At 40.7% G+C, this 26,251-nt stretch overlaps 1 protein-coding gene across 5 annotated transcripts in view; it reads right to left on the minus strand.

Moving 5' to 3' along the window:
- LOC122563562 (mannosyl-oligosaccharide 1,2-alpha-mannosidase IA-like) overlaps nt 1-26,251 on the minus strand; it is a 144,330-nt gene that overhangs the window by 60,326 nt on the left and 57,753 nt on the right. For all 5 annotated transcript variants that reach the window (XM_043717457.1, XM_043717455.1, XM_043717456.1 and 2 more), the window contains 4 exons: nt 25,217-25,332; nt 10,948-11,028; nt 8,770-8,864; nt 6,295-6,418 (listed from right to left, as the gene is read on the minus strand). In XM_043717457.1, coding sequence (XP_043573392.1) covers nt 6,295-6,418; nt 8,770-8,864; nt 10,948-11,028; nt 25,217-25,332 — 416 coding nt within the window. The remainder of the gene's footprint in view (nt 1-6,294; nt 6,419-8,769; nt 8,865-10,947; nt 11,029-25,216; nt 25,333-26,251) is intronic.

Here is a 26,251-nt window from a genome sequence, read left to right on the forward strand (position 1 = left end):
TATTTAAAATCCATGAAGTAAATTTCTATGCTTAAACAGTGAGATAGAAGTTCCGTGTCATAACCTCTTTTGGCAGCCCAATAGAACAGAAGCTGTTTTCACCACTTTTTTTGCCCAAAATCAGTTCTAAAGTATATTTTGTACTACTTTCCCTTCCCTGCAAGTGGTCTACCAAATTGAGAGTGAGCCATAAATTATAATACTCAAATTATAATAAGAGCCAGTGACACCAGTTTCTTGGTTAATCTTTGCAAAGTGCTAAAGTCGAGTTAGACTGAAAATCATAACATTGCTTCCAAAACCATCTGGAACCTGAAAAGTGCAGACAGTCAGGTTGTAAGTTTGCTCACCGGGCTGGTAGATGTGTTCTCAAACATTTTGTCACCATGCTAGGTAACATTAGTGAGCCTCCAATGAAGCACTGGTATTCTGTCCCACTTGGTATTTATGTGTCTCTGCTGTGTTGTGGTAGGTGATATCACTTCTGGTTCTTTTTCTGAGAGGTTGGTAAATGAGATCCAAATCGATAGGTTTGTTAATGGAATTCTGATTTGAATGCCAGGCCTTTAGGAATTCCCGTGCGTGTCTTTGTTTAGCCTGTCCCAGGATGGATGTATTGTCCCAGTCAAACTGGTGTCCCTCTTCCTCAGTGTGTATGGATACTAGTGATGGTTGGTGCTCATGTATCCTGGTGGCTAGTTTCCTGCCTGTCTGTCTAATGTAATGTTTGTTGCAGTCCTTGCAGGGTATTTTGTATGTGACATTTGTTCTACTGGTTGTTGGTATGGGGTCCTTTAAATTCATCAGGGGCTGTTTCAGTGTGGTGGTAGGTTGTAGACTATCATGATGCCTATGGGCCAGACTAGTCTGGTCGTCATCTTTGAAATGTCTTTAATGTATGGCAGGATGGCTAGAGTTTCTGGGCGTGTTGCGTCTTCTTGTTTAGGTTTGTGTAGGAATCGGCCAACTGCACATATTGGGTACCCATTGTTCCCGAATACATTGTACAGATGTTTTTCCTTGCTGCTCGTAGTTCCTGGGTACTGCAGCGTGTTTGTTTAAATGATGTCCTGATGCAGCTCAGTTTGTGGGTGTTGGGATGATTGCTCCGGTAGTTGAGTATTTGGTCAGTGTGTGTGGCTTTCCTGAAAACGCTGGTCTGCAGCTCTCCATTGGCTTTTCGTTCTACAGTGACATCTAGGAAGGGGACTCTCTTCCTCTTTGGTGAACTTTATACCAGTATTGTTCACATTTGTGGGTTTGTTCTAATTTGTTGCGTTTCATGATGACAAAGGTGTCATCCACATAGCAGACCCAAAGCTTGGGCTGGATCATGGGAAGGGCTGTTCACCCTAAACTCTGCATAACTGCATCTGCTAAGAGTCATGATATTGGGATCCCATTGATTTGTTTGTAGGTCTTGTCATCAAAGTTGAAGTGGGTCACGTTACTGTCAGGATAAACCCTCCTGCTAAATTTAAAACCAGCAACACAGGTGCAGTAATTTATCCCGTGCAGTAATCTGTGAAAATTTGAATGGCCAAGAACTATGTAAATTTACAACTTTATTCCTTAAAGTATAACATAGAATAATTGACTAACAACTATTCACAAATCCGTACTCGAACCTATCTTTTACGTTCCCTTCTATAATACTAGCCCGATAAAACTCCCAATTAAAATTTGCAAAACAACACTTCTTATCTCAAAGCAAGGCAGCTTTTGGTTCTTCTATTTGGATCTTCCTGTGTCTTCTTTTCTTCTTAGGGATTTCTGCTTCACAAGTTAGATTGAAAAGGTAGTTCTCCTCCAAATGTTCAATTTTTCCTTGGTCCTGTACCTCAGAACATCGGATTATGTTACTGGCGTTTAAGATTGTCAATATACTCAATTCAAACTTGATTGGAAATTGGTACTTTTCGGGATATAATTTAAACTGATTGGCCTAATTCAAATTATTTTTTATCATTTCCAGGCAACCAGCTACCCCAATAGGTGGAGAAGATTTGGTGGGCGGCATGGTGGCACAGTGGTTAGCACTGCTGCCTCACAGCGCCAGAGACCCGGGTTCAATTCCCGCTGTGTGGAGTTTGCACGTTCTCCCAGTGTCTGCGTGGGTTTTCTCCGGGTGCTCTGGTTTCCTCCCACAGTCCAAAGATGTGCAGGTCAGGTGAATTGGCCATGCTAAATTGTCCGTAGTGTCAGATAAGGGGTAAATGTAGGGGAATGGGTGGGTTGCGCTTCAGCGGGGCGGTATGGACTTATTGGGCCGAAGGGCCTGTTTCCATACTGTACGTAATCTAATCTAATCTAATTTAAGACTTGGTGCTGTCACTGCTAGCTTTTAACTCTCTTAAAAGGTATAGGTGCTACTGTCTGACTGATGGCGTGCTGGATTTCTTCTTAAGTCTTTCAGGGTGGATTCTAGTGCTGCTAGGAAGTCCTTTTTGTCTGCGTCCCTGTGGTTGAAGTAAATTCATCCCTCATACTAGAACAGTCTGTGTGTGAGTCTCCATGTCTGAGTGTGGTCGATACGACAAGTTCTTTATCCAAGTCTCTGAATTGTCTGTGTTGCTGCTATGCGTGAGCTCGGTCAGTTTTTCCTGTAGGGCTAGTCTTTCTTTGTCTTGGTCCACTGTTGTTTAATGTTCAGGGCTTGTTCTACCGTACTTGGTCATGGTCAGTCGCGTTCGTGTACACAGGTTTTTGGCGCGAAATTTCTCGTTCGTATTTGTGAACCGCAACAAATTAGAAGAAAGCCACAAATGTATAAACAATATCCTTACTAGTATAAAGTTAACCAAAGAGGAGGAGAACAAGACTCCCCTTCCTTGATGTAACAGTAGAACAAAAAGCCTATGGAGAAATGCAGACCAGCGTCCATAGGAAAGCCACACACTGACCAAATACTCAACTACAGGAGCAAATCATCCCAACACCCACAAATTGAGCTGCATCAGGGCATTATTTAAACGAACCATAACACCCTGCAGCTCCCAGGAACTATGAGCAGCCGAGGAAAAACACCTATATAACGTATTTGGGAACGGGTACCCGAAATGCGCAGTCTGCCGATTCCTACGCAACAGACCTAAACAAGACGACAACATGCCCAGAGATTCTAGCCACCATGCCATACATGAAAGACATTTCAAAGATGACGACCAAACCACTCTGGCCCATAGGCATCATGGTAGTCCACAAACCTATCACCACACTGCAACAGCTCCTGATGAATTTAAAGGATCCTATACCAAAAACCAGCAGGACAAACATCATATACAAAATACCCTGCAAGGACTGCAACAAACATTACATTGGACAGACAGGCAGGAAACTAGCCACCAGGATACATGAGCACCAACCATCACTAGTATCCATACACACAGATGAAGAGAGACACCAGTTTGACTGGGACAATACATCCATCCTGGGACAGGCTAAACAAAGACAAAGACACGCACAGGAATTCCTAAAGACCTGGCATTCAAACCGGAACTCCATTAACAAACCTATCGATTTGGATCTCATTTACCAACCTCTCAGAAAAAGAACCAGAAGTGATGTCACCTACCACAACACAGCAAAGACACATAAATACCAAGCAGGACAGGACATGAGCACTTCATCAGAGGCTCACTGATGATGTTACCTCGCATGGTGACAAAACATCTCAGAACAATTCTACCAGCTCAGCAAGCAAACTTACAACCTGATCTACAAATCTTCTCTAAACTCAGTGCAGAGACCTGCAAAGGCAATTTTTGCAGTTGGGAAATCTTTTTGCAGTGGTTATTTTGGCATCCTCCCTACACACACACCTGGATTTGCTTCTCAGTGCTTCTGATGAGACACCACTGGGAAATTTTCACCCTTCACACTCTCACAGTCAGAGCTTCTCAACAAGTATGCCATTAAATTTGCTAATATCTCTATGTGCCATTATGATGACAAACAAAGAAAAGCTGTACAGGATAGAGCAAAAATGTGTCAGGGAGCACTGAAGGGATGATGGACCTCACTAAATATTTTACCTATTCACAGACTATATAAACACGATCATATAAAGAGCCTTACCAAAGAGATACTGTTATAAAATATGTACTTCAAAGTGACAATTACTATGAGGTGCTACAATCACAATCGTGTCTGTACTACTTTGTTAGTGGCCATTATATAGTGCTGACTGTACTTAATTCTTATGACACAAGATGTAAGCAGCCACAAATCAATTCCTATCATCAGTCAAGGTGGATATTACAAGAGAAGTACAGAATTGATAGAGTTTGGCATAGAACAATAGAATGTCACAACACACAAGGGGAACATTCAGTTCATTCCTATGCTCGCTCTGTGAACAAGTTATCCAACTTCCACCCTTAGTTCTTCCTCATAACCATGGAAATTACTAAATTTCTCTTTGAAAGTTATTATTGAATCTGTGATTGAATTTCAGGCAGTGCATTCTGGGTCACACCTTACTGCATGTTTCCTCCTCATGCTGCCTCTAGGTTTCTTGCTAATTACTTTCATCTCATGTTCTCTGGTAATTGACACTTCTGGGAACAATTTTTCCTTATTTACTCCATCAAACGTCTTCACGAGTTGAATCAAATCTGCCTGAAAAACTCTGTATCCCAAGGAGAATAATTCTAGTTCATTTAGTCTCTCTACATAACTCAACATCTCATCCCTGGTAACAGTCTCATTGTATTTTAGGAAGCATTTTGTTATAGCAGTTGTGGCCCAGTTGAGTCAGAAAATTGCAAGTTCAAGGCCTATTACATTACAGCAGTGACTATACTTCAAAATAAAACACAGAACTGTGGATGCTGGAAATCTGAAACAAAAAGAATTTGCTGAAGAAATTCTGCAGGGTTGGCAGCATCTATGGACAGAAAACAAAGTTAACATTGAGTTCTGTGATCATTCTTCAGAACTTGAAATGCTGAAACTCTGTTTTCTCGGAGTTACTCTAGCAATCTGTTTTTGCTGGCTTCAAAAGTACTCCACCGGCTGTGAAGTGCTTTCATGCATCCTGAAGTCACCTAATACATGACAGAAATGGGCATTTTTCTCATTAAAATGCATGCCTAGAATTGACAAGATAGTCTGGCAGGGACCTACTCAGTAGGTTTGGCATAATTTCAGGACCATAGTTAGCTCAATAGACAATTATTACAAATTGAGAATTATTATGAGGGTACAGTGTCTAATCCCAGTTCAGGTTGAGGTATCCTTGAAACTTACCATTTCCTTATACCCCCATGGTAAAATCACAACATAAACCACAGTACAACCACCCTCAAGTAATTGTCTCCTTGCTGTGCCCAAGTAATATTATGGCATAAATCAAGGTTCAGGAACCCTCAAATAACTGAAAAAATTACCTGGAAAAGCAGCATAATTTCCTTGCTTTGTAATCTATGCCTCTAGTTATAAAACCTTTTTTAAACAGCCAACAAAAATTTGTGAAGTTTCACTCAAGATCTCTGTCCATGCACTCCTTTTAATCTGTACTAATTAGCTTCTACTGTATTACACCATAGCAGCAGTGATATTGGACATCTTAATGATGTTCCTGATATCTTTAAGATCTGAGATCACCTGCCATTATTTCAATTACTGAACATGTGGGTTGCGTGACAACATGAAGATCCTACACATTTACGCATTATGCTTGAAATTATCATTGATTTCCAACCATCACAGTCCAGCTTCTCAAATTTTTCAATTAAGTCAATTTCAGGGGGTAGCTAGGGGTCTTAAACTTAAAGTTTGAAAAGAGGCAGGTTGCCATCTTTAATAGAATGCCTTCAATAGAACTGTCATCAGTAGGGAAAAAGGGGATAATGTAATTCCTTAAAAATGTCTGGAGTACCTCTGTCGTACATCACATATATTTGTAACCCATCATGTCCTTCAAAATCTTGCTTTGCATAAAGGTTGCATTTGGAACATTTTTGGCTAAGCAACAATAGCTGCTTGAAAGCAAAACTACATGGAGAAAAACACCATCACAACTTTCAATTTAAAAAATGCATTTAGAAATACCAGCTGGGCATTAAATTTTAACTTCTCCAGAGCCTGAGATTTCCTAGCCATTAAAGTGAATAGGCAGTAAACTTCAGAGTTGGTGAATGTAGAGGTGGAAAACTCCAACCTCCATCTCCAGAATATCGGTGTTGAAAACATGTTTAGATATATACAGTAGAATCGGAATTTGAATCACAAACTCAGCAATAAAATCCATCAATTTTGAAGACCTATGATTGCCAGTTTGGCATTATTTACCTTTTCAGCAAACTTTGGATCGCCTGACACCTCACTCAGGTGCACGAACTCTAGGTGTAAAGTGCCAAACTCTGCCAGAATGCTACTTCCTCCTGAGGCCCAGCCCCAGTTCCGACCAACTCCACTGTAAAACATATATACCAGAGTTTCAACGTCACCATTTAGGAAGAAGTTGTGATTCAACTTGTGCCAGCACAAAACATTAGCAATAGGCACCCACCTGAACAAATCTACCAGATCACAACATTCAGATTCTTGAACAGAATCTGAGTGGTGGGCTTGTGGAATTCATTGCCGCAGAGTGCAGTGGAGGCTGGGACGCTAAATGTCTTCAAGGCAGAAATTGATAAATTCTTGATGTCACAAGGAATTAAGGGCTACGGGGAGAATGCGGGTAAGTGGAGTTGAAATGCCCATCAGCCATGATTGAATGGCGGAGTGGACTCGATGGGCCGAATGGCCTTACTTCCGCTCCTATGTCTTATGGTCTTAAGTCAGTTAAAAACAAGTAACTTTATTTTCAATGGGGTTATTGATCTTTCTTCTTTGCTAGCAGGATCACAAACACCACAAGCAGCACTTGCATAGACAGCAACCAGAACAAGAATTAGCAAAGGGCGGCACGGTGGCTCAGTGGTTAGCACTGCTGCCTCACAGCACCAGGGTCCCAGGTTCGATTCCAGCCTCAGGCGACTGTCTGAGTGGAGTTTGCACATTCTCCCAGTGTCTGCGTGGGTTTCCTCCGAGTGCTCCGGTTTCCTCCCACAGTCCAAAGATGTGCAGGTCAGGTGAATTGGCCATGCTAAATTGCCCATAGTGTTAGGTGCATTAGTCGGAGGGAAATGGGTCTGGGTGGGTTACTCTTCAGAGGGTCGGTGTGGATTGGTTGGGTCGAAGGGCCTGTTTCCACACTGTAGGGAATCTAATCTTTAAATTTAAAAATTCTAGAAGCACAATAAAACATTAACTATATTAGAGATGTTAATGTTCTCTAATATAAAGAGCTATATATAAAGAGAATGAAAGACTTATATTATGATCCCAGCTGATGATAATTTTGGAAAAATCAGATCCCAGAATGAAACCTGGCTTGATAGACTAAGTCAATCATGGTGGTCAGTCACTGATCAAATTCACAAGGGACTGCCAATGAACTTTTAACATGACAATATCAAAGCTTATTACACACAAAAGGAAAAATCTACTTTACTCTATACAAGAACTATTTCAAATACTTTTGTGACAAATATCAGAAATAAATATTCACCCATTTAACCCTCAACAAACTTACAGATTCTCAAACCTCAGAGAAAGGTCACTGTGTGTCTAGTTTAAAGTTACTCACTCTGCTGACTTGGCTGTATCTGTTTATTGAAGCTTTCTTCTTATTGCAGTCTAAGTACTTTTGTATTTAATTTGTTCATAAAGGTGTGGGCCAGTATTTATTAATCCTACCTAATTATACCGGAAAAGATGAAACTGCTGTAGTCCTTCTGATAAAAAGACACCCAGTGCTATTTGGAAAAAATTCCAAGAATTTGGCTTAGCAAATTTGAAGGAATGGTGACACAGTGCCAAGTCAGGATATTGAGAGACATGGAGCACGACTTGCAGGAAATGATGTTCCTGTTCATCTACTGCTCTTGCCCTTTCAGCTGGTAGAAATCAAGGGTTTGGAAGGTGCTGCCTAAAGAGTTTGGTGAATTGCTGTAGTGCAGCTTATAGATGGTACATCCGTTGCATCTCTGTGTAGATAGTGAATATTGAAGATAGTGAATCATATGGATTGCTTTGACCTAAATGATGTTGAGCTTCTTGAGTGTTGCTGAAGGTTGCTAGACAAGTCCAGAGTATTCCATCACACTCCTAACCTGTGCTTTGTAGATGGACTGGCATTAGGGAGACAAGAGGTGAGTCTTCCATGGTTAAAAATAAAGTTTAAAAAAAGCATCCAAATTAAGGAAACGCTGAGTGGAATCAGATTACTGGTCAGAATATAAAGAACCACAGAGCATGACCAAAATGTTACTGAGGACACACACTATAATATAAGAGGAAGCTAGCTTGAAATGTAAAAACAGATAGCAAGAGCTTCTATATATGTAGCTAAAAAGGAAGAAGAAGTAAAATTAGGGTTGTTCCTCCACAGAGTAAAAATTATGTGTTAATGGTAGGTAATAAGGAAATGGCAGATGTAACCAAGAAATATTTTGATCCTGTCTTTGCTAGAGAATGCAAAAGCAATCCCAGCAACACCTGTACATTTGGTATGAATGGTCGGAATGTAATGCAATAGGCCCACTTATTTCTTTTGCTTGAATAGTAGCAAGTGATGTGTCATCAACCAATTCTACTTTTACTATTAGTTTCAAAATATAAATGTTAAGAAGTCTTTACAGGCTGATGCAATGGTGTTACTTATTATTCTGATATGTACAATTCACCTAACAATTAAAACTAATTAGAACATCTTACCTACGGAGGTTTATTAAGGCCCAGGGGATGCCTGTTGGGGTGTTAAATGCCGGTAATAGCTTCTCTCCCAATTCAATTGCTTTCATCTTGAATAACTGCAACGTAGAGAACACAATAACGCATACTGAAAACAATATATGCTGGAGATCACAGTGAGTAAGGTAACATCAATGCAGAGACAGCAAACTAATGTTTCAAGTCAAGGTGATTCCTCATCAGAGCTGAAGTGCAGTGTGGAGGGGCCAACACTTATGACATACTTGAGTGGTGTGGTTGGAGTATAGAGTGCTGAGGGAGAAAAGATGTTGATGGTTCAGGCTGGGATCAGAATGCAAGATTAGCAGAACCATGGTGTGTCTAACTGCCAGACTTGAAAGGATAGACAGTCCCTCTGGGGTGGAGGGTGGGGGAAAGAGAAGAGAGAGAGAGAGAACACGGTGACAGAGAATGTGACAAGTAAAGCTAAAAGGGAAGGAATGGGAATTGGTTCACAATTTGAAGATGTTGAACTCAACATTAAGTCCAGAAGGCTGTAAGCTGTTAGTCTGAAGATGACTTGTTGTTCTTCCTGTTTGCGCTGTGATTCACTGGAACATTACAGCATGCCAAGGACAGATAAATAGGTATGCAAGCTGGACGCTATGTTAAAATGACTGGCTATGGGAAGGTCAGGGTCCTGCTTGTGCACAGATCACAGGTGTTCTGCAAAGTGGTCACTCAGTCTGTGTTTGGTTTCTCCAATGTAGAGTAGGCCACATTGGGTGTAGCAAATTCAATACACAAGATTGCAGGAGGTACAGGTGAAATGCTGCTTCAACTGAAAAGACTTTTTAGGCCCTTGGATGGCGAGTGCATCAAGGTGGTGAAGGGGCAGGTGTTGCACCTTCTGCAGTTACATGGGAAAGTGCCATGGAAAGGGGGTTGGTGTTGGTGGTTGATGAATGGACTAAGATGCCCCGAAGGGAATGATCCCTGCTAAATTCAGGCAGGGGGAATAAGAGGAAGATGCATTTGATGGTGGCGTTCTGCTGGAGTTGGCTGAAATGGGAGAAAATGATCCTTTGAATGTGAAGGTGAGTGGGATGAAAAGGGAGGACAAAAGGGACCAGATAATGCTGTTGTGGATGATAGGAAGGGACAAGGGCAGAAGCACAGATGGTAGTCAGATGTGGTTGAGTGTCCTGTAAACCACAATGGGCAGAAAACCACAGTTATGAAATGAGGAAGCTATGTCAGCAGCACTGTTTTGGAAGGTGGCATCATCTGAACAGACGTGATGTAGGCGAAGGAACTGGGAGAATGGGATGGAGTCCTTCCAGAACATGGGATGTGAAGAGCTGTATGAAGGCAGCTACAAAGCCATTAACTCTTGAAAATAATAAGGCTTCTTTTTGCAGATTTGAAGTGCGCTAATCTAATAGTTGCACCAAATAACCCATTCAAACTCACTTTTGTGCAATAGCAATCCATTGACAATTGACACTTCTTCTCATTTCTAGACATTTAATTTATGCTACTTGTTCTTTCACCATTTTGCCTGCGGAAATGAAGGCAAGATGAAGCGAACATCCAAATACATCATGGATGCTGTGGGTAAAGATACAAGCCTCTGAATCTTCATCTGGTGACAGTGACATGCATAATGCTATAAATAACGTGCAGAACGGTGATATTCCAGATACACTAGTACCAGTTAGGTCTAGATAACTGGCCATAGATACAACATTTAGGGAGAGGGAGCGAGAGGGAGCGCGAGGGAGCGCGAGAGGGCGAGCGCGAGAGGGGGAGCGAGCGAGCAAGCGAGAAGCTTCTCCAGAGTTGGTTATGGTTATGGAATTTGCTTCCAATGGCTCGTGGCTGAGGCAGAAACAATTCAACATTAGATAGACAGGAAGCGTTTACAAAAGGATAATAAGATATGGAAGGGCATTACATTTGAATAGAATTATTTGAGAATGAATCATAACATGAACTGTTTGGTGGAACTGCCTTGACAGTGGCAGATCTCATTAACTAATCCCGGAGCCTGTTTACAGGGTTTTTTGCCTGCGTTAATGAATTAAGCCATTAAACCTGCACCAATTTCATAGTTACATATCTTTCCTTGCACAATTTATGTTAACAAAATTCTTTCCCAAGATGCTGCATTTATCGGAATCAAGAAATGTGATGTCTCACCTCATCGCCCGTTAGGTAATATGCTGACAGCAGCCCGCCAACAAAACGTATGGTTACCTCAAAGACAGACACTTCTCCATTCTGAAAGGTGCAAAAATGTGCAAAAGTTTATAGTATACAATAAATACATGAGCCAGGAGTCCCAGATTCAAGTCCCACCTGTTCCTGAGGCTGTAAATAACATCTAATTGGAAAATATCTATAATAAATAAATACATCCTACATAATGTCTCAAACTGCTTCTACTGATCCTCTATATTCAACAACTGGGTGATATCTTCTAGGTCTCTCATACGATGTCTGAAGTAGTATCAAGATACCTGCACAGGCTCTTAGAAGGAAGATGTGCCGTATTTTCTGCCTGAGCACTTAAGAAAATCAGGCTTCTGGGAGCTGAGACCACTCCAAACAGCAGCAATCTATGCTCAGCAGTACCACAGGCTAAAGACTGTGGTTACTGCCAGAAACAATACTGGGAACCAACATCTCAATCCAAATCTAAAGTGATTTCTGTGCTTGTGTGTATATTGGGGGTGGAGGGTAACAGAGGTTGTTGGGAGAAGACTGCAGTGGAATTGGGGGCATGAATGAGAGTTTGCTTTGGTTTTCAACACTTACTCTATGTGCGTATCCTTAATTAGGAACTGAGTGCCTTTATACACACCTCCCCAAACCACGACAGACAGACAGACAGACACACACACTCCCAACCCCCCACCCCAGACACACACACACAGACAGACAGACAAAGATCCACATGCACACATATATGTTGTGGGGTGAATTTGTACTTGCAGAGTTACATTATACTTTGCTCAAACACTGCATGGATTCATGGAAAACTCTGTTTTCTCACTTTTTAGAATAGAATCGATCTAAACATCATGGCATAGACAGAGAATACCTTCAACATATTGTCTAGCTAACGCCTATTGTTACAGCTAACTTGAGAATGCAACTTTTAAAAAAGGTTTTGTGATTTACACATGAAAGAAGTGAAACTATCATGGTATTCGAACAGATGAAAGGCTCAACAGACAATCAAGGTATTTTTCAATGTATAATTTCAGTTACTGTAAATTTTTGCTATAAATTCTGTGCCTTAGAATTGTGTCCTCCACTGTCACCTGAAGAAGCGTGCTCCGAAAGCTACTGTGCTTCCAATTAACCTGTTGGATTATAAACTGGTGTTGTGTGATTTTTAAATATTTTCACAATTTGCAAAAGCTACCAAGTAAACATTCTCTAGGAATACATAGAAACATAGAAAATAAAAGCAGGAGTAAACCATTCAGCCCTTCAAGCCTGCTCCACCATTCAACATGATCATGGATGATCATCCAACTCAGCACCCTGTTCCTACCTATCCTCCCTGTTTTAGCCTCAACTGTTTTCCATAAGCTCACCACTCTCTGGGTGAAGAAATTTCTCTTTGTCTCAGTCCTACATGGATTACTTCATACCCTTAGACTGAGACACATCACTCCTGTGTTTACCCTGTTAGAATTTTATAGATTTCTATGAGATATAACTACCAACGCCAACACACTCCCCATTCTTTTAAACTCCAGTAAACATAGCCCTAACTGAACCAGTCTCTTTTCATATGTCAGTTTTGCCAGGAATACTCAGATATGGACATCAAACTGCATGAAGGCCTTGTACAATTGCAGCCTGACATCCCTGCTCCTATATTCTAATCCTCTTGTTACAAAGGCCAACATACTATTTATTTTCTTGATCTGCATGCTTACTTTCAGTGACTGGTCGAGGACACCCAAGTCACATTGGCAATAGATTGGGAAAGGGGGAGATGCATTCAGAAAACAATCCTCCTTCCTGTTTTGTTTCAGCCAAAGTTGAAACTTTATTGCTGGAACAGCACAGCAGGTCAGGCAGCATCCAGGGAACAGGAGATTCGACGTTTCGGGCACAGGCCCTGAAGAGTCCTGAAGAAGGGCCTGTGCCCGAAACGTCGAATCTCCTGTTCCCTGGATGCTGCCTGACCTGCTGTGCTGTTCCAGCAATAAAGTTTCAACTTTGATCTCCAGCATCTGCAGACCTCACTTTCTCCTGATTCAGCCAAAGTAGATAACCTAACATTTATTCACATTATACTTCATCTGCCATGCATTTGTCTACTTTATGGTGTTAAAATCACACTGAGGTATCTCTGCATCCTCCTTAAAAATACCCTCCCAGCTTCGTGTCATCTGCAAATTTCGAAAAATTACATTTAGTTCCTTATCTAAACTTAATACCGTGAAAGCTGCATCTAAGCATCAATCCTTGTGGCATCACTTGGAAAATTACCCATTTATTCCTTGTCTTTGGAGACAGAGCAAGCTAACGTTTAGAGTCTAGATTACTCAGTGCTCTGAAGAAGAGTCATCTATACTCTAAGCGTTAGTTTGCTCTCTTTCTCTATGGATGCTGCCAGTTCCGCTGTGATCTCCAGCACTTTTTGTTTTCAGTTTTGGTCTTTGTTTTGTGTCTGGCAGACAGTTCCCTAGTATAGCTCCCCCAATGCCAAGCACACTAATTTTACATGCTAATCTTTTATATGGAATGTTCTTGGATGCATATGCCCTACCTAATATAAAAGTATTATAAATAAAATGTATGCTTCACTCGTTCTATTCGCATCAACCAGTTGGCCAACCCTGGCTTAAGATGTTATGCAGAATAGCAGCAGCAGACATACCTCCAACAAAGTCTTATGCTGGTAAAGCTACAAAGAGGATGAGATGCATGCTAGAGAAGCAACATATTTATAAACATACATAGCAAGAACTGGATCAGTATTACCCTGTTGTAAGCAACTGGAGACGGTGGACGATAATTTTGGTAACATTGGCAGCAACTGAGAACTACTTTCTGGCATTCAGAGCTCCTTAACTATTGTCACTAAATCCTTTATTATTTGATGCAGTCACATAGTAACCTTACTTTGTGTATTTGCATTTTTAGTACTTCCTTCTGTCAATAAGTAAAGACACAAATACGAAAGAGAATGGGCGGCACAGTGGCGCAGTGCTTAGCACTGCTGCCTCACAGAGACCCGGGTTCAATTCCCACTTCAGGCAACTGTCTGTGGAATTTGCACATTCTCTCAGTGTCTGCGTGGGTTTCCTCCGGGTGCTCCGGTTTCCTTCCACAGTTCAAAAATGTGCAATTTAGGTGAATTGACTATGCTAAATTGCCCATTGTGTTGGGTGAAAGGGTAAAATGTAGGGGAATGGGTCAGGGTGGGTTGCTCTTCGGAGGGTCAGTGCGGACTTGTTGGGCCGAAGGGCCTGTTTCCACACTGTAAGCAATCTAATCTAATATACATATATTGCTACATCTTTTAACTTTGAATTGATCATTTGAGTTAATTAATTATAAAAAATCTCAGTATACTGAGTTTCCAAAATGCAACCCACAAACAAAAACAAATTGGACCTGGTTACTTAAAATTATTTTTTTAACATTATATTCATTTTCCATGTATAATAATCACTGATAGGACTGCGAAGGAACAGGATCTGAAGAACACTAGATTCAATGAAATGCTTCTTCGAGTTCTGCTCCAACATTACACACGGAGCAATGGAACAGGTGATATTTGGAACAAAGTAATATAATCCTACATTAATATTAAATTTATATTAATTGCATAATAAAAAAAATACTGCCTTATAGTAGAAATTACTATGTTGGAATTTCTCACTGTTGAATGGACACTTGCTACTGCAAATTCCAAACTGTCTCATGTGTTCAAGAATGCTTACACCCTTGAAGAATCTGGCAATGAAAATCACACCATGGATGAATGTTCACTACTTTCGTGACATCATCTCAAATGGGAGAGGGTGTGGTAATTTGCAGAAAGCATCCCTTAGCCCATCTAATACAGACTTTTCTGTGTGAATTGCCTGCAATCATCGTGCCTCCAGGAAGGATATTTGGATCACTTGGTTTTCCAGGAGTGGCCTGGAATGTTTGGGGCTGACGACAATGATTTGGCTCCTGCTTCTCCCCTCTCTACAGGAATATTTCTTTAAAAGCATTCTGGAAAGTTCAGTTTGGTTCTTATTACAATTTAATGAGATGATCGAATTAGTCAGTAGGCGCATCATTTATACATTCAAGAATCAAACATCTTTCAAGCGTCTTTGGAGCTCAATATCTTTATCTCTGAATGTGGGCCAAGTTTTCCATCATGTCAGCATAGGAGCCAAATTCATGTTGGCTTTAAAACACTGCATTAAATGCATTAATCTTTTCTGGTCACTGTGTTTTATAAACATAACATTTGTGCACACTCAGTTCTAAGATCTATTGGTTGATATCAAATTAATATTTGCTTGAATTGTCTTTCCAAAGCATTTGCAATAATCTTGTTCCACTACTTCAAGGGCCTCTTTCAACCAGTACAACTCAAACTATGAGCTAATTCACCAATAAATAGGTTAATCTATTTGTAAAATGGAAGAGAAATGCTGGGAAATTAAAACAGAAGTTACTGATACAACAACTATGCTTGGCAATGGGTAATGTGAGGGCATAAAGAATTACAGTCTACATTATGCAAGCATGTATTGAAGATACCGGACATGAAAGTTTTGTGCCTTTTCTGCCCCTGATGGCAGAGTTGTCCAGGCCACACTGCCATCCAGCAATCCACTGAGGATACTGGTCTTAACATCTTGGTCCTCTGGGCCAGTTTTTTGTTTTTCGATATCTATGTTGCTAATCAGCTAAAATTTAAAAAATTGACTTTCCAATGTATGCACTGAATTCTTCATGAAAAGACAGATTATTTTCCACTGGAGATCCCAGGCATCCTCAATATCACATGGAAAGTCAAAAATTACCAACGAAGTGGCCCTTTCAGGGACGTACATGACAAGCATGCCAGCTTTAATCAAGAAAAGGTGGCTTTGTTGGCTTGGCACATGCACAGGACAGAAGAGTGCTGCTTCCTCAGTGAAATGGCATACATGGAGGTTGCCAATGCCAAGAAATCACCAAGGTGACAAAACCTCATATTCATGGATGCTGTCAAAAAAAGAGACATAAAAACGCTCAACATCAATAATGACTGGTGGGAAATTCTTGCTTCTGATCAATGCAAATGCTGATACAAGCTGTGCACAATAAAATATGGGCTCAGAAGGTCAAAAAGGGCTCCTTCTGAGAATTTCTTGGGGGTTACATTTTGAGTTTGGGGAATTTATTTTCAGTCTTATTAACTCTTAATAAATGGTACTGTCATGTCATGTCATATTACCTTATATTTGTGTTGAATTTCTTTTAAAATAGGGTTTTACTTTATCGGTAGATAAGACAGCACAATTGCAAAATGTTCCATATGTTGAGGCCCCACTGGAGATCTCATGAAACATGACTGAATCACATCCATCCTACTAAGAGAGTACCTGTCTATTATTCCTACTTTGTTTCTTGCTGCAGGCAATTTCCTAATTGTGTCAATAATGTGCCTTCAATTCCATGTAATTTAACTTTGGCTATTCATTTCTCATGAGGGATTTTGGCAAGTGCCTTCTGGAAATCCATAAAACCAAATCCACGGCCATTCACATGGCCATGGCTTTAATCACTATCAAAAAATGAATTGAAATTTGTCAGCTATGATCTACAAATCCCTTCTAATCAGGTGAAAATTCTCGGTGTTCAGTCACTATCTGTAATTATAGATTCCAATAAATTTCTGTGTTAAAAATGCGAAGAATGCACAATGTTGAATGGATTTGCAGCTATCTGGAATTTATTTCCTCCACACTAGTTTGCTGATTCAATATTTTAGAAGTGAAAGTGAACACCCATTAGGATCTTTAAAATTTACTCAACATTCACTTTCACATTGTACAACATGTTACTGATCAGAGATGTAACTATTTAATTATCTATTCAATTGTATTTGCACAGAATTTCCATTTTGCTCAACTCAAACATTTAAAACAGAGGTGTGCCTCAAAATTAGGCCACGAATATTTTGATCCCAAGAAACTTAAAACATTTTTTCCCCAGCTTAGACTGGCCAATATCCCACAGTGGATATCTCTAAAGTTCCAGTATCAATTCACAGGGACTAAATAGAGATGCCTGCAATATCTTTTAAACTAACTTCAATACAATTGATTGTTGCAACACGTTTTCCTTATCGAACCAGAAATTGCTAGAGACACTCAGCAAGTCCGGCAGAAAACATGAATAACATTGAGTTCTGAAGAAGGGTCAGTGGACTTGAGACGTTAACTCTATTTTGGCTCAATAAGATCCACCTGGCTCTGGTTCCAATCACTACATCCTTCCCTCCTTAAATCCTCTACAGTGATCTGGTCTCACCAGGTCCAGATAGGTTTCCATCCTGATCGTGTTCGCCCTTCCATTTCCCCCATTAGCACCAGCTGTTTTATTTTTGCTAGGACAGGATCTTCTTATGCCCAGAGTCAGATATTGTCAGCGGTGACTGGAAGTGTGTCCATAAAGTTTAAAAACCAGAATGGACTCTTCCAGAGGAAGTACCACTGGTGGAGTAGCCAGGGAGAGGCATCTCAAGGCATCCGCATTTGCCACTTGGCCTCCTGGAAGCATTCTAACTTGTACTTGTAAGCACTGAGAACAAGGGCCCATTGTTGCATTGAACCAGACGCTATAGGCGGCACAGCCTTCCGTCTTTACGTAGCCCTGGCAGGGGTTCGTGGCCCGATACCATGGCGTGTGTGCGTGTGCGCGCGTAGCACCAGCCATGGTCCAGTAAGCATGTGCTATCGGATATTCCTCTCTGACGAGGCAACACTACCTCGATACCAAACAGGAAGGTATCACATGTCGGCACCACCTCTTGCTTGCGATCATACTAGGCCAACTCCTCAGCTGGTGATAGCTGCTTTTTCACTTCCAGAAAAGCTACTTCTTGTCTACATGATCATTTCCAACACTGACACATTTTCAATAGCAGGTGTAAGGATGCCATGATGGAAGCCAGGTATGATTTTCCCATAACAATTAACCAACCAAAGGAAAGACCTGGCTCTGGAACAGATGTGGGAGCCTGGGCACTTTTGATTGCCTTCAGTTTATCTTCCAATGGGTGTAACTGGGTTTTGTTGACTCTGTAGCCCAAACAGATCACTTAGGTCACGTGGAACTCATTTCCCTTGTGTGGCATACACTTGCCTGCGAGAAACATTTAAGCACTATGTCCAAGTTTTCCAAGTGCTCTTTATAAGTCTTCTTGGTTATTAGCACATCATTTGGATAAATGGCACCCTGGGATTGCCCTCAAAAAATGTTCTCCATCATCTGCTGGAAAAGGGCACAGGCTGATGATATCCCAAATAGCAGTTTTGTACATTAATATAGGTATTAATGTGGTGTACTACTGGGCCTCATCTATTTGCAAGTGCAGGTATGCGGGACTCATGTCTAGCTTCTTGGAAAACAGCAAACCCCTGCAGTTTTGCACACAAGTCCTCTACGCAAGGGATTTATCCGGCTGCGAGAAGCAGTTTATCATTTGGTTAAAATCCCCACAAAGGAAAACTGAGACATCAGGCTTCACAATCAGTATGACCGGTGCTGCCCATTCTGCAAACTGCACTGGTTTGATGGACTACTTTTGCCCATAAGGCAAATGGCATTGGGCAGGCCTTCCAACATTTACTCTGTAGCCCTTCCTGAAAAATTTCACTTAGGCAGTCATTTACTAGTCAAAAAACGTTGAGCCAATCTAGGCGAATATTTCTCAACCAATTTCTCCCCCAGTAGTGAGCCTGAGCCTCTTAATACAAACAAACAGTGGTAACAGTGGCAGCTAACTATCTTACGAAGGAACAGCACTCCGAAAGCTTGTATTTCCAAATAAACCTGTTGGATTATAATCTGATGCTAAGATTTTTAACTTTGACCACCCGCGTCCAACACTGGCACTTCCACATCATTAATCTGCAAGGGTTTCTCTTTGTACGTTATCAGTGTGGCCAGGATCTTGTGCAAATTTAAGGGTTTTATCCAGAGCAAATCTTGTTAAAGACTGGTTCTGCAACCACTGATACAGCTGTGCCAATCCCAACTTCAAAGAGAAGTGGGTGGCCACTTAACCAGACATGAATTTTATATGGAAATGGTAAGGACTATAGATGCTGGAAGTCAGAGTCGATAAAAAGTGGAGCCGGAAAAGGAACAGCAGATGAGGCAGTATCAGAGGAGCAGGAAAGTCGACGTGTCGGATCGGGACCCTTCACCAGGGCTGGGGAGAAGGAAGGGAGCTGAGAAATAAATAGAGGATTCAGGCTGAGGATAGGTACATGGGATGGTGATAGGTAGATGCAGGTGGAGGGTTATTGTGATTGATCAGTGGGAAGGATAAAATGGATAGGCGATGGGCAGGTTAGGTCTGGTCAAGGAGGAGAATATTTTTATATGATTCTGAATGGAAAGTTGCTAAACAATTTGGTTGTTCCAACCCACGTGTAGGTAGACTTTCCAGGATGTGCACTCTTCCATCAATTCTCTTACCCAGGTCAAGCCTCACAGGACTCCTTTGCTGTCTCGGGTCCGCATACCAGCAGCACCGAAAATGGCTTGTTGGCCTGGATCCTGAAGAACTTTTTAGCCATTTAACTGAGGCTCAGCTTTGTCGTGGGGTTTTGCTGTGGGCCAACCTGGGGTCCCTCTGCTCAGGTTATGTCCTGCAAGAGACACTACAATTGCCTACATCCAAGTGATGCTCGAAAGCTCAGTGAGACAGGTGAGGGTGTCCACTTTAACTAGGGTGCCCTCTAGCTCCCATGCGACACTGGTCACATTTTCTAATGACAAAGCCAGTTGTAGTGCCTATTTGACCTCAAGTTGGGCTTCAGCTAGTAGTTGCTTTTGCATGGTTACCTTATTAATCCCAATCTCATCACCACTGAAAAATCTCCACAGAGGCTGGTATCAAGTCATTCTTTATTTACACATGGAGAGTGCTTGACACTGATCCAGCTTCCTCAGAGTCAGTTCTGAGTGAACAGAATCTCTGACATTCCTGTTTATACCTCCCAGCCAAAACTCCTTGATTGAACCACTAACAGCCCCAATCAGGGAATTCATTCTATGAGGTCCACCTGGCTACAGTAATTGCTACAGTATACTCACTAAAATCTATTCATCAGCATGTGGTTAAGAATACACTATAAGATGTGGGGCAGAGGTAGGCCATTTAGTCCATCGAATCTGTTCTGCCATTCAATTAAATCGCAGCTGATCGATCGTCTTCATTTCTACTTTGCCCCCAAACCCTTTATTCCCTTCCTGATTAAACATCTGTTGATGACAGTCTTGAATATACTTCCAAACATACATGCCCCTCCAAGTAAAAAAAAAAGAGGGAAAATATTCTACATAGGTCTTAAATAGGTGACCCCTTATTCTGAGATTATGCCCTCTGGTCCTAAACTGTCCCAGAGGGAAATAAAGTTTTGCATCTAAACTGTCAAGCCCACTAAGAGTCTTGCAACAGTAAACTCACCTCTTATCCTCAAAACCCTAACAAGTACAAATACAACCTACCCAACTTCTCCTCATAAGAAAATTCTTCCATGCCCGGGATCGACTTTGTGAATCTTCTCTGGACTGCCTTCAATGCCAGTATATCATTCTTTGGATGAGGACCAAAACTGTTCATAGGACTCCAGGTGTAATATAACTAGCTGCTGCATAGTTTTGGCAAGACTTCCTATTTTTATACTTCATTCCCTTTCAATGAAAGGACAACAGACCATTTGCCCTCCAAATCATCTACTGAAATTGGATGTTAGCTTTTTTGTGATTCATACACAAGATTCCCCAAATCCCTCTGAGCTGCAGCTTTCTGCCATTTAAGTAATGGTAATCTCTTTCATTCTTCCAAAATGCATAACATCACATTTTCCTACATTATATCCCATGTCAAGTTTCTGCCCATTCACTTAACCTGTCTATATCGTTCTGTAACTCTTTGTATCATTTGCAAGACTGCTTTCCCACCATTTTTGTGTCTTCTCCAATCTTGGAAATAGTGCATTCACTTTCCTCAGCTAGTCATGAATGTATATTGTAAATTACAGAACTGAATCCTATGGGTTTCCACTAGTTATCGGGTACCATCCTGAAAATGTCCTCTTTGCTCCAACTCTGTCTTTCATCAGTTGGCCAATCCCCTAGCCATGCTAATATACTAATATGATGAGTTCTTAACTTATTAGGAAGTCTTATGTGCAGTACCTTATTAACACCTTTTGGAAATCCAAACATTTACAACAACTGATTAGCTCAAATTAAAAGCAAATATTGTGGATGCTGAGAATCTGAAACAAACAGAAATTGCTGAAGAAACTCAGGTCTGGCAGCATCTGTGGAGTGAGAAACAGCTAATGTTTTGATTTTGATGTGATTCTCCCATGCTAATCTCTGTCTAAATCTTCTACAATTTTCAAAAACAAGATCATTGATCAATATCTCATTTTCTGCTTAGGCTCTTTACAGACTTTAGGACTCAATAATGAACTCTATAACTTCAGAATCTGACCCCATGACATGTGTCTCCCATTTTTCTTACATTTCCCCCTTGCACAGGTTTGTCTTGCTTACATTGCTCTCAGGCAAGAGGACTGTTTTCACTCTTTCACATCTTATTTTACACCCATTTTACAACCCTACCTTTCTTTCATGCCTATCAGCAACCTCTTTGACTTTCTGAGTGGGCTCCACATCATCTGTTCCCAGGCTCCACCTTAACCTCTTTCCAACCCTTTTCAGTTGAGGATGGATTATATCAGATTTAAAACATTAACTCTCCAAAGATGTTGCCAGATCTGAATTTATCTAATATTTTCTGTGTTTGTTACCCTTTATCTCTTCCACTTGTTACCTCAGAAGAATTACAATACATCTGTCAGGTATGATTGCCCCTTCATGAAGCCATGCCCACCCTGCCTAATTATATTTTATACTTCTAAATGCTCTGTTACATCCTTTATAATTTGCCAATGACAGATGTTAAGCTAAATGGCCAATTTGTTTCTTGTTTCCCTCCTTTTTTTTGAACAAGTGTGTTATATTGGCAATATTCCACCCCCCTGGAACTATTCCAGAATTAACGATTCTTGGAAAATTACTACCAGTGCATCTGAAAATGATTGCCAAAACATCATTTGTTATACAGAGTTGTTTGTACAACATGAAAACAGACCCTTCGGTCCAACTCGTCCATGCTGACCAGATATCCTAACCTAATCTGCTCCCCATTTGCCAGTATTTGTCCGATATCTATCTAAACCCTTCCTATTCATGCACCCATACAGATGCCTTTTAAATGTAACTGTACCAGCCTCCATCACTTCCTCTGACAGCTCATTCCACATACACACCACCTTTTGTGTGGAAAAGGTTGCCCCTTAGGTCCCTATTAAATTTTCACTTTCTCACCTTACACCTGTCCTGTGCCCTGTAGTTTTGTACTTCCCTACCCTCAGAAAACGACCTTGGCTATTCACCCTATTCATGCCCTCATTATTTTATAAACATCTATAAGTTCACCCTTCAGCCTCTGATGCTCCAGGGAAAATAACTCCAACCTATCCAGCGTCTCCCTATAAGCTCAAAGCTTCCAAACCCAGCAACATCCATGTACATCTCTTCTGAACCCTTTCAAGTTTAACAAAGAGACCAGAACTGAACGCAGTATTTCAAAACTGGTCTAACCAATGTTCTATACAACTGTAACATGACATCCCAACTCCAATACTCAATGCATTGACCAAGAAAGGCAAACTTAGCAAATGCTTTCTTTACTACCCCATCTACTTGCGATTCTACTTCAAGGAACTATGAACCTGCATCCCAAATTCTCTTTGTTCGGCAACACTCCCCAGAACCCTACCATTAAGTACATAAGTCTTGCTCTGATTTGCCTTACCAAAATGCAACACCTCACATTTATTTAAACTGAGCTCTTTCTGTCACTCCTCGGCCCATTGGATCATCTGATCATGTTCTGCAAGAACATCAGTTTTGATCCAAACAGGAACACAACAGACTAAATGTCAGAGGAAATCGGACAGTAGCTGTCCTCAATATCAAGATAGCATCTAACCAAAATTGACTAAAGGGACCTTAGCAAATCTAATGATCAATGGGATTTAAAGGGAAGTCAGTCCAGCATCTTGTGTCATATCTGATAAAGATGCTGAATAGGCTGAACCTATTTTTCCTGCATCATTGGAGGTTGAGGGGTGACCCTTATACAGGTTTATAAAATCATGAAGGGCATGGATAGGATAAATAGTCTTTTTCCCAAAATAGGAGAGTCCAAAACCAGAGAGCACAGGCTTAAGGTGAGCGGGGAAAGATTTAAAAGGGACCAAAGGGAGAAACGTTTTCATACAGATGGTGGTGCGTGTATGGAAAGAACTGCGAGAGGAAGTGGTGGAGGCTGGTATGATTATAATACTTAAAAATCATCTGGATTGGTATATGAATAGGAAGTGCTAGAGGGACATGGACCAAATACTTTGAAATGGGACTAAAGTTATTTTGGTTATCTCGTCAGTATGGATAAGTTGGACCGGGGTGGGGGGGTGCATGCTGTACATGTCTATGACTCTATGACAACAGTATAGCCATCAAAAGCCAATTAACATAGCCCAGGACATTACCACAGCATCATTAACCAACTTGCATAAATTACTATATCAACTAAATTTCTTTAATTATAATGTTAAGAATGGAGCATTCACTGATGATTCCTAATTGTTCAGATCAATTTTCAAGATGGTAAATGCATTAGTTATAATTTTCCAAAACTCGTTAGATTCTGGAAGGGTCACAGGGACTGGGAAAAAAAACTAAATTAACATCTGCATTCAAGAAAGAATAGAGAAAAGCAGCAAGAAAAATAGGCTGGCTACCAACACTCAGAAGGAAATCGCTACAATATACGAGTAAGGCGGTAAAAGCGGGATACTCAAAATTATAGCGTGACCTAGTAGAGTCAATATGGGTTTGCGGAAAAAAAATTGTGTTGAACAAATTTAGGAAGTAACAAGCAAGGTGGATAGGGAAACTTGTACATACTATGTACTTGGATTTCCAAATGATTTTTGAAACAATGCTACAAAGATTATTACACAAGTTAAGAGCACAATTACCATAGACCAAAATGTCCGTCCATGCTAACCCCATATCCTTTGAACGGACAGCACGGTGGCTCAGTGGTTATCACTGCTGTCTCACAGCGCCAGGGACCTGGGTTCGGTTCCCACCTCGGCTGACTGTCTGTGTGGAGCTTGCACATTTTCCCAGTGTCTGCGTGGATTTCCTCCCACAATCCAAAGATGTGCAGGTCAGGTGACTTGGCCATGCTAAATTGCCCGTATGTTAGATGCATTAGTCAGAGATAAATATAGGGTAGAGAATGGGTCTGGGTGGGTTACTCTTCGGAGGGTCGGTGTTGACTTGTTGGGCCAAAGGACGTATTTCCATAATTGTAGGGAACCTAATCTAATCCTTTTCTATCCATGTATTTATACAAATGCTTTTTAAAAGTTGTCCCTCGGGTCCCCTTTTATTCTTTCCCCTCTAGCCCTTGATTTCCCAACCCCGGGAAAATGACTCAGTGCATTCACCCTATCCATGTCTCTCATGATCTTATACACCTTGTAAAAGGTTTCCCCCTCAGTGTCCTGTGTTCTAAAGATAAAAGTCCTAGCTTGTCCAACCTCTTCCCATAATTCAGACCATTGAGTCCAATCAATATCCTTGTAAATTTCGTCTGCACTCTTTCCAGTTTAATAACATCCTTCCTGTAACATGGTGATTAAAACTGAACACAATACTCCAGGTATTTCATCAATGACTTCAATGAAGAAACAAACACAGGGTACCTAAATTTGCTAATGACACCAAGATAAATAGGAAAGCACGCTGTCAAAAGGAAGCAGAGTCTGCAAAGCGATATAGGTGAAGTTAAGGAAGACAGCAAAATATCTAGCAATGGGTGTATAATGTGGGAAAACATGAGCACGGCAAAAATAATAGAAAAGTATAATAATTTTTTACATGAGAGTGTTGTAGAACTTGGTCATAATGCAACCTGTATGTCAACTGCCCTACTCCTTCCTAAATTTAAAGAAAAATTATTTTGCAATTTATTGGTACTTTTGCCATATTATAATAAAATTCTGAAAGAAAACTGGGATTTCTTCTGAGAGATCCGCTTCAAATTCAGCAAACTCACCACATTAAAGTCCAAGTTGTTTTCCACCCATTCTCTGGCTTCTGCAAACTCCTCCTGAAGACCCATAATGTACAGTGTGTCCAAAGAGTCCACAATTGTAGCTCCCAGAAGCCCTCCTGCAATAAGAAAATAATTGGGGTTCATCAACAACCAAAACAATTCCATTGCTGACACTAAATTTTTAGCATAAATCTCTCATCTCTATGATAGACGATGCATTTTGACATTAAATCAAAACAAGCCAATTGCCAATGAATAATTCCTTCCTCAAAAATAATCAGATTGATAATGCAACAGGGAAGTGGAAATTTGGCAAAGAGAAAAAGAAAAGCAACTTCAGTTAAAAAATGAGTTGCCTTCTTTCAGTTGGAAGGAACCCTTTGGACCGAGATAAGATGCCCTGTGCAGGCAGAATCTTACTTTAAAAAAACTAGACAATAAAAGAGAGCATAGCATAGATTAAGTCTAGAAACAAAACAGAAATATACAGTATAATTTAATTGACCACAAACTCTATTCAACTGTCAATCTTTCACCATCTCAAAATTGAATTGCTCTCGATATTTTGAAGTACAATAAGGGTAACAAAATCAATGTTTCAAGTCCAGTATGGCTCTTCTGCAGAACAGTTCTGAAGTGGTGCCAGACTGGGCAAGAAACCAGAATGGTTCACGAATAATTGTAAATAGCAATCACCGAATCATCATCGATAGGTGCTCTCTTTAAACACAAAGGTGTGTTTATGACCTGAAAGCGTTGAACTCAAATGTTCAGTCTGGAAGGTTGTAAAGTGTCAAAGCAAAAGCTTAGCCGCTGTTTTTTAATTTTGCAATTCCAGGCTGACCCAATCTACTCCATCAGCCTTCATGTTCAATAAAACCATGCTCCAACATTACAATATATGTTTACTTCCCCTCTCAACATTCAAAGCACTGGCTTCTCTCTGCCTCTACTCCATTCTTTGTTCACTCCAACACATCTTCCTGTCTGTAACACAATTTTCCATGCAAGTACAAAAGTTTTTCCACCAACCAG

Source organism: Chiloscyllium plagiosum, chromosome 27, assembly GCF_004010195.1.
Source record: "Chiloscyllium plagiosum isolate BGI_BamShark_2017 chromosome 27, ASM401019v2, whole genome shotgun sequence".
Lineage (NCBI taxonomy): Eukaryota > Metazoa > Chordata > Chondrichthyes > Orectolobiformes > Hemiscylliidae > Chiloscyllium > Chiloscyllium plagiosum.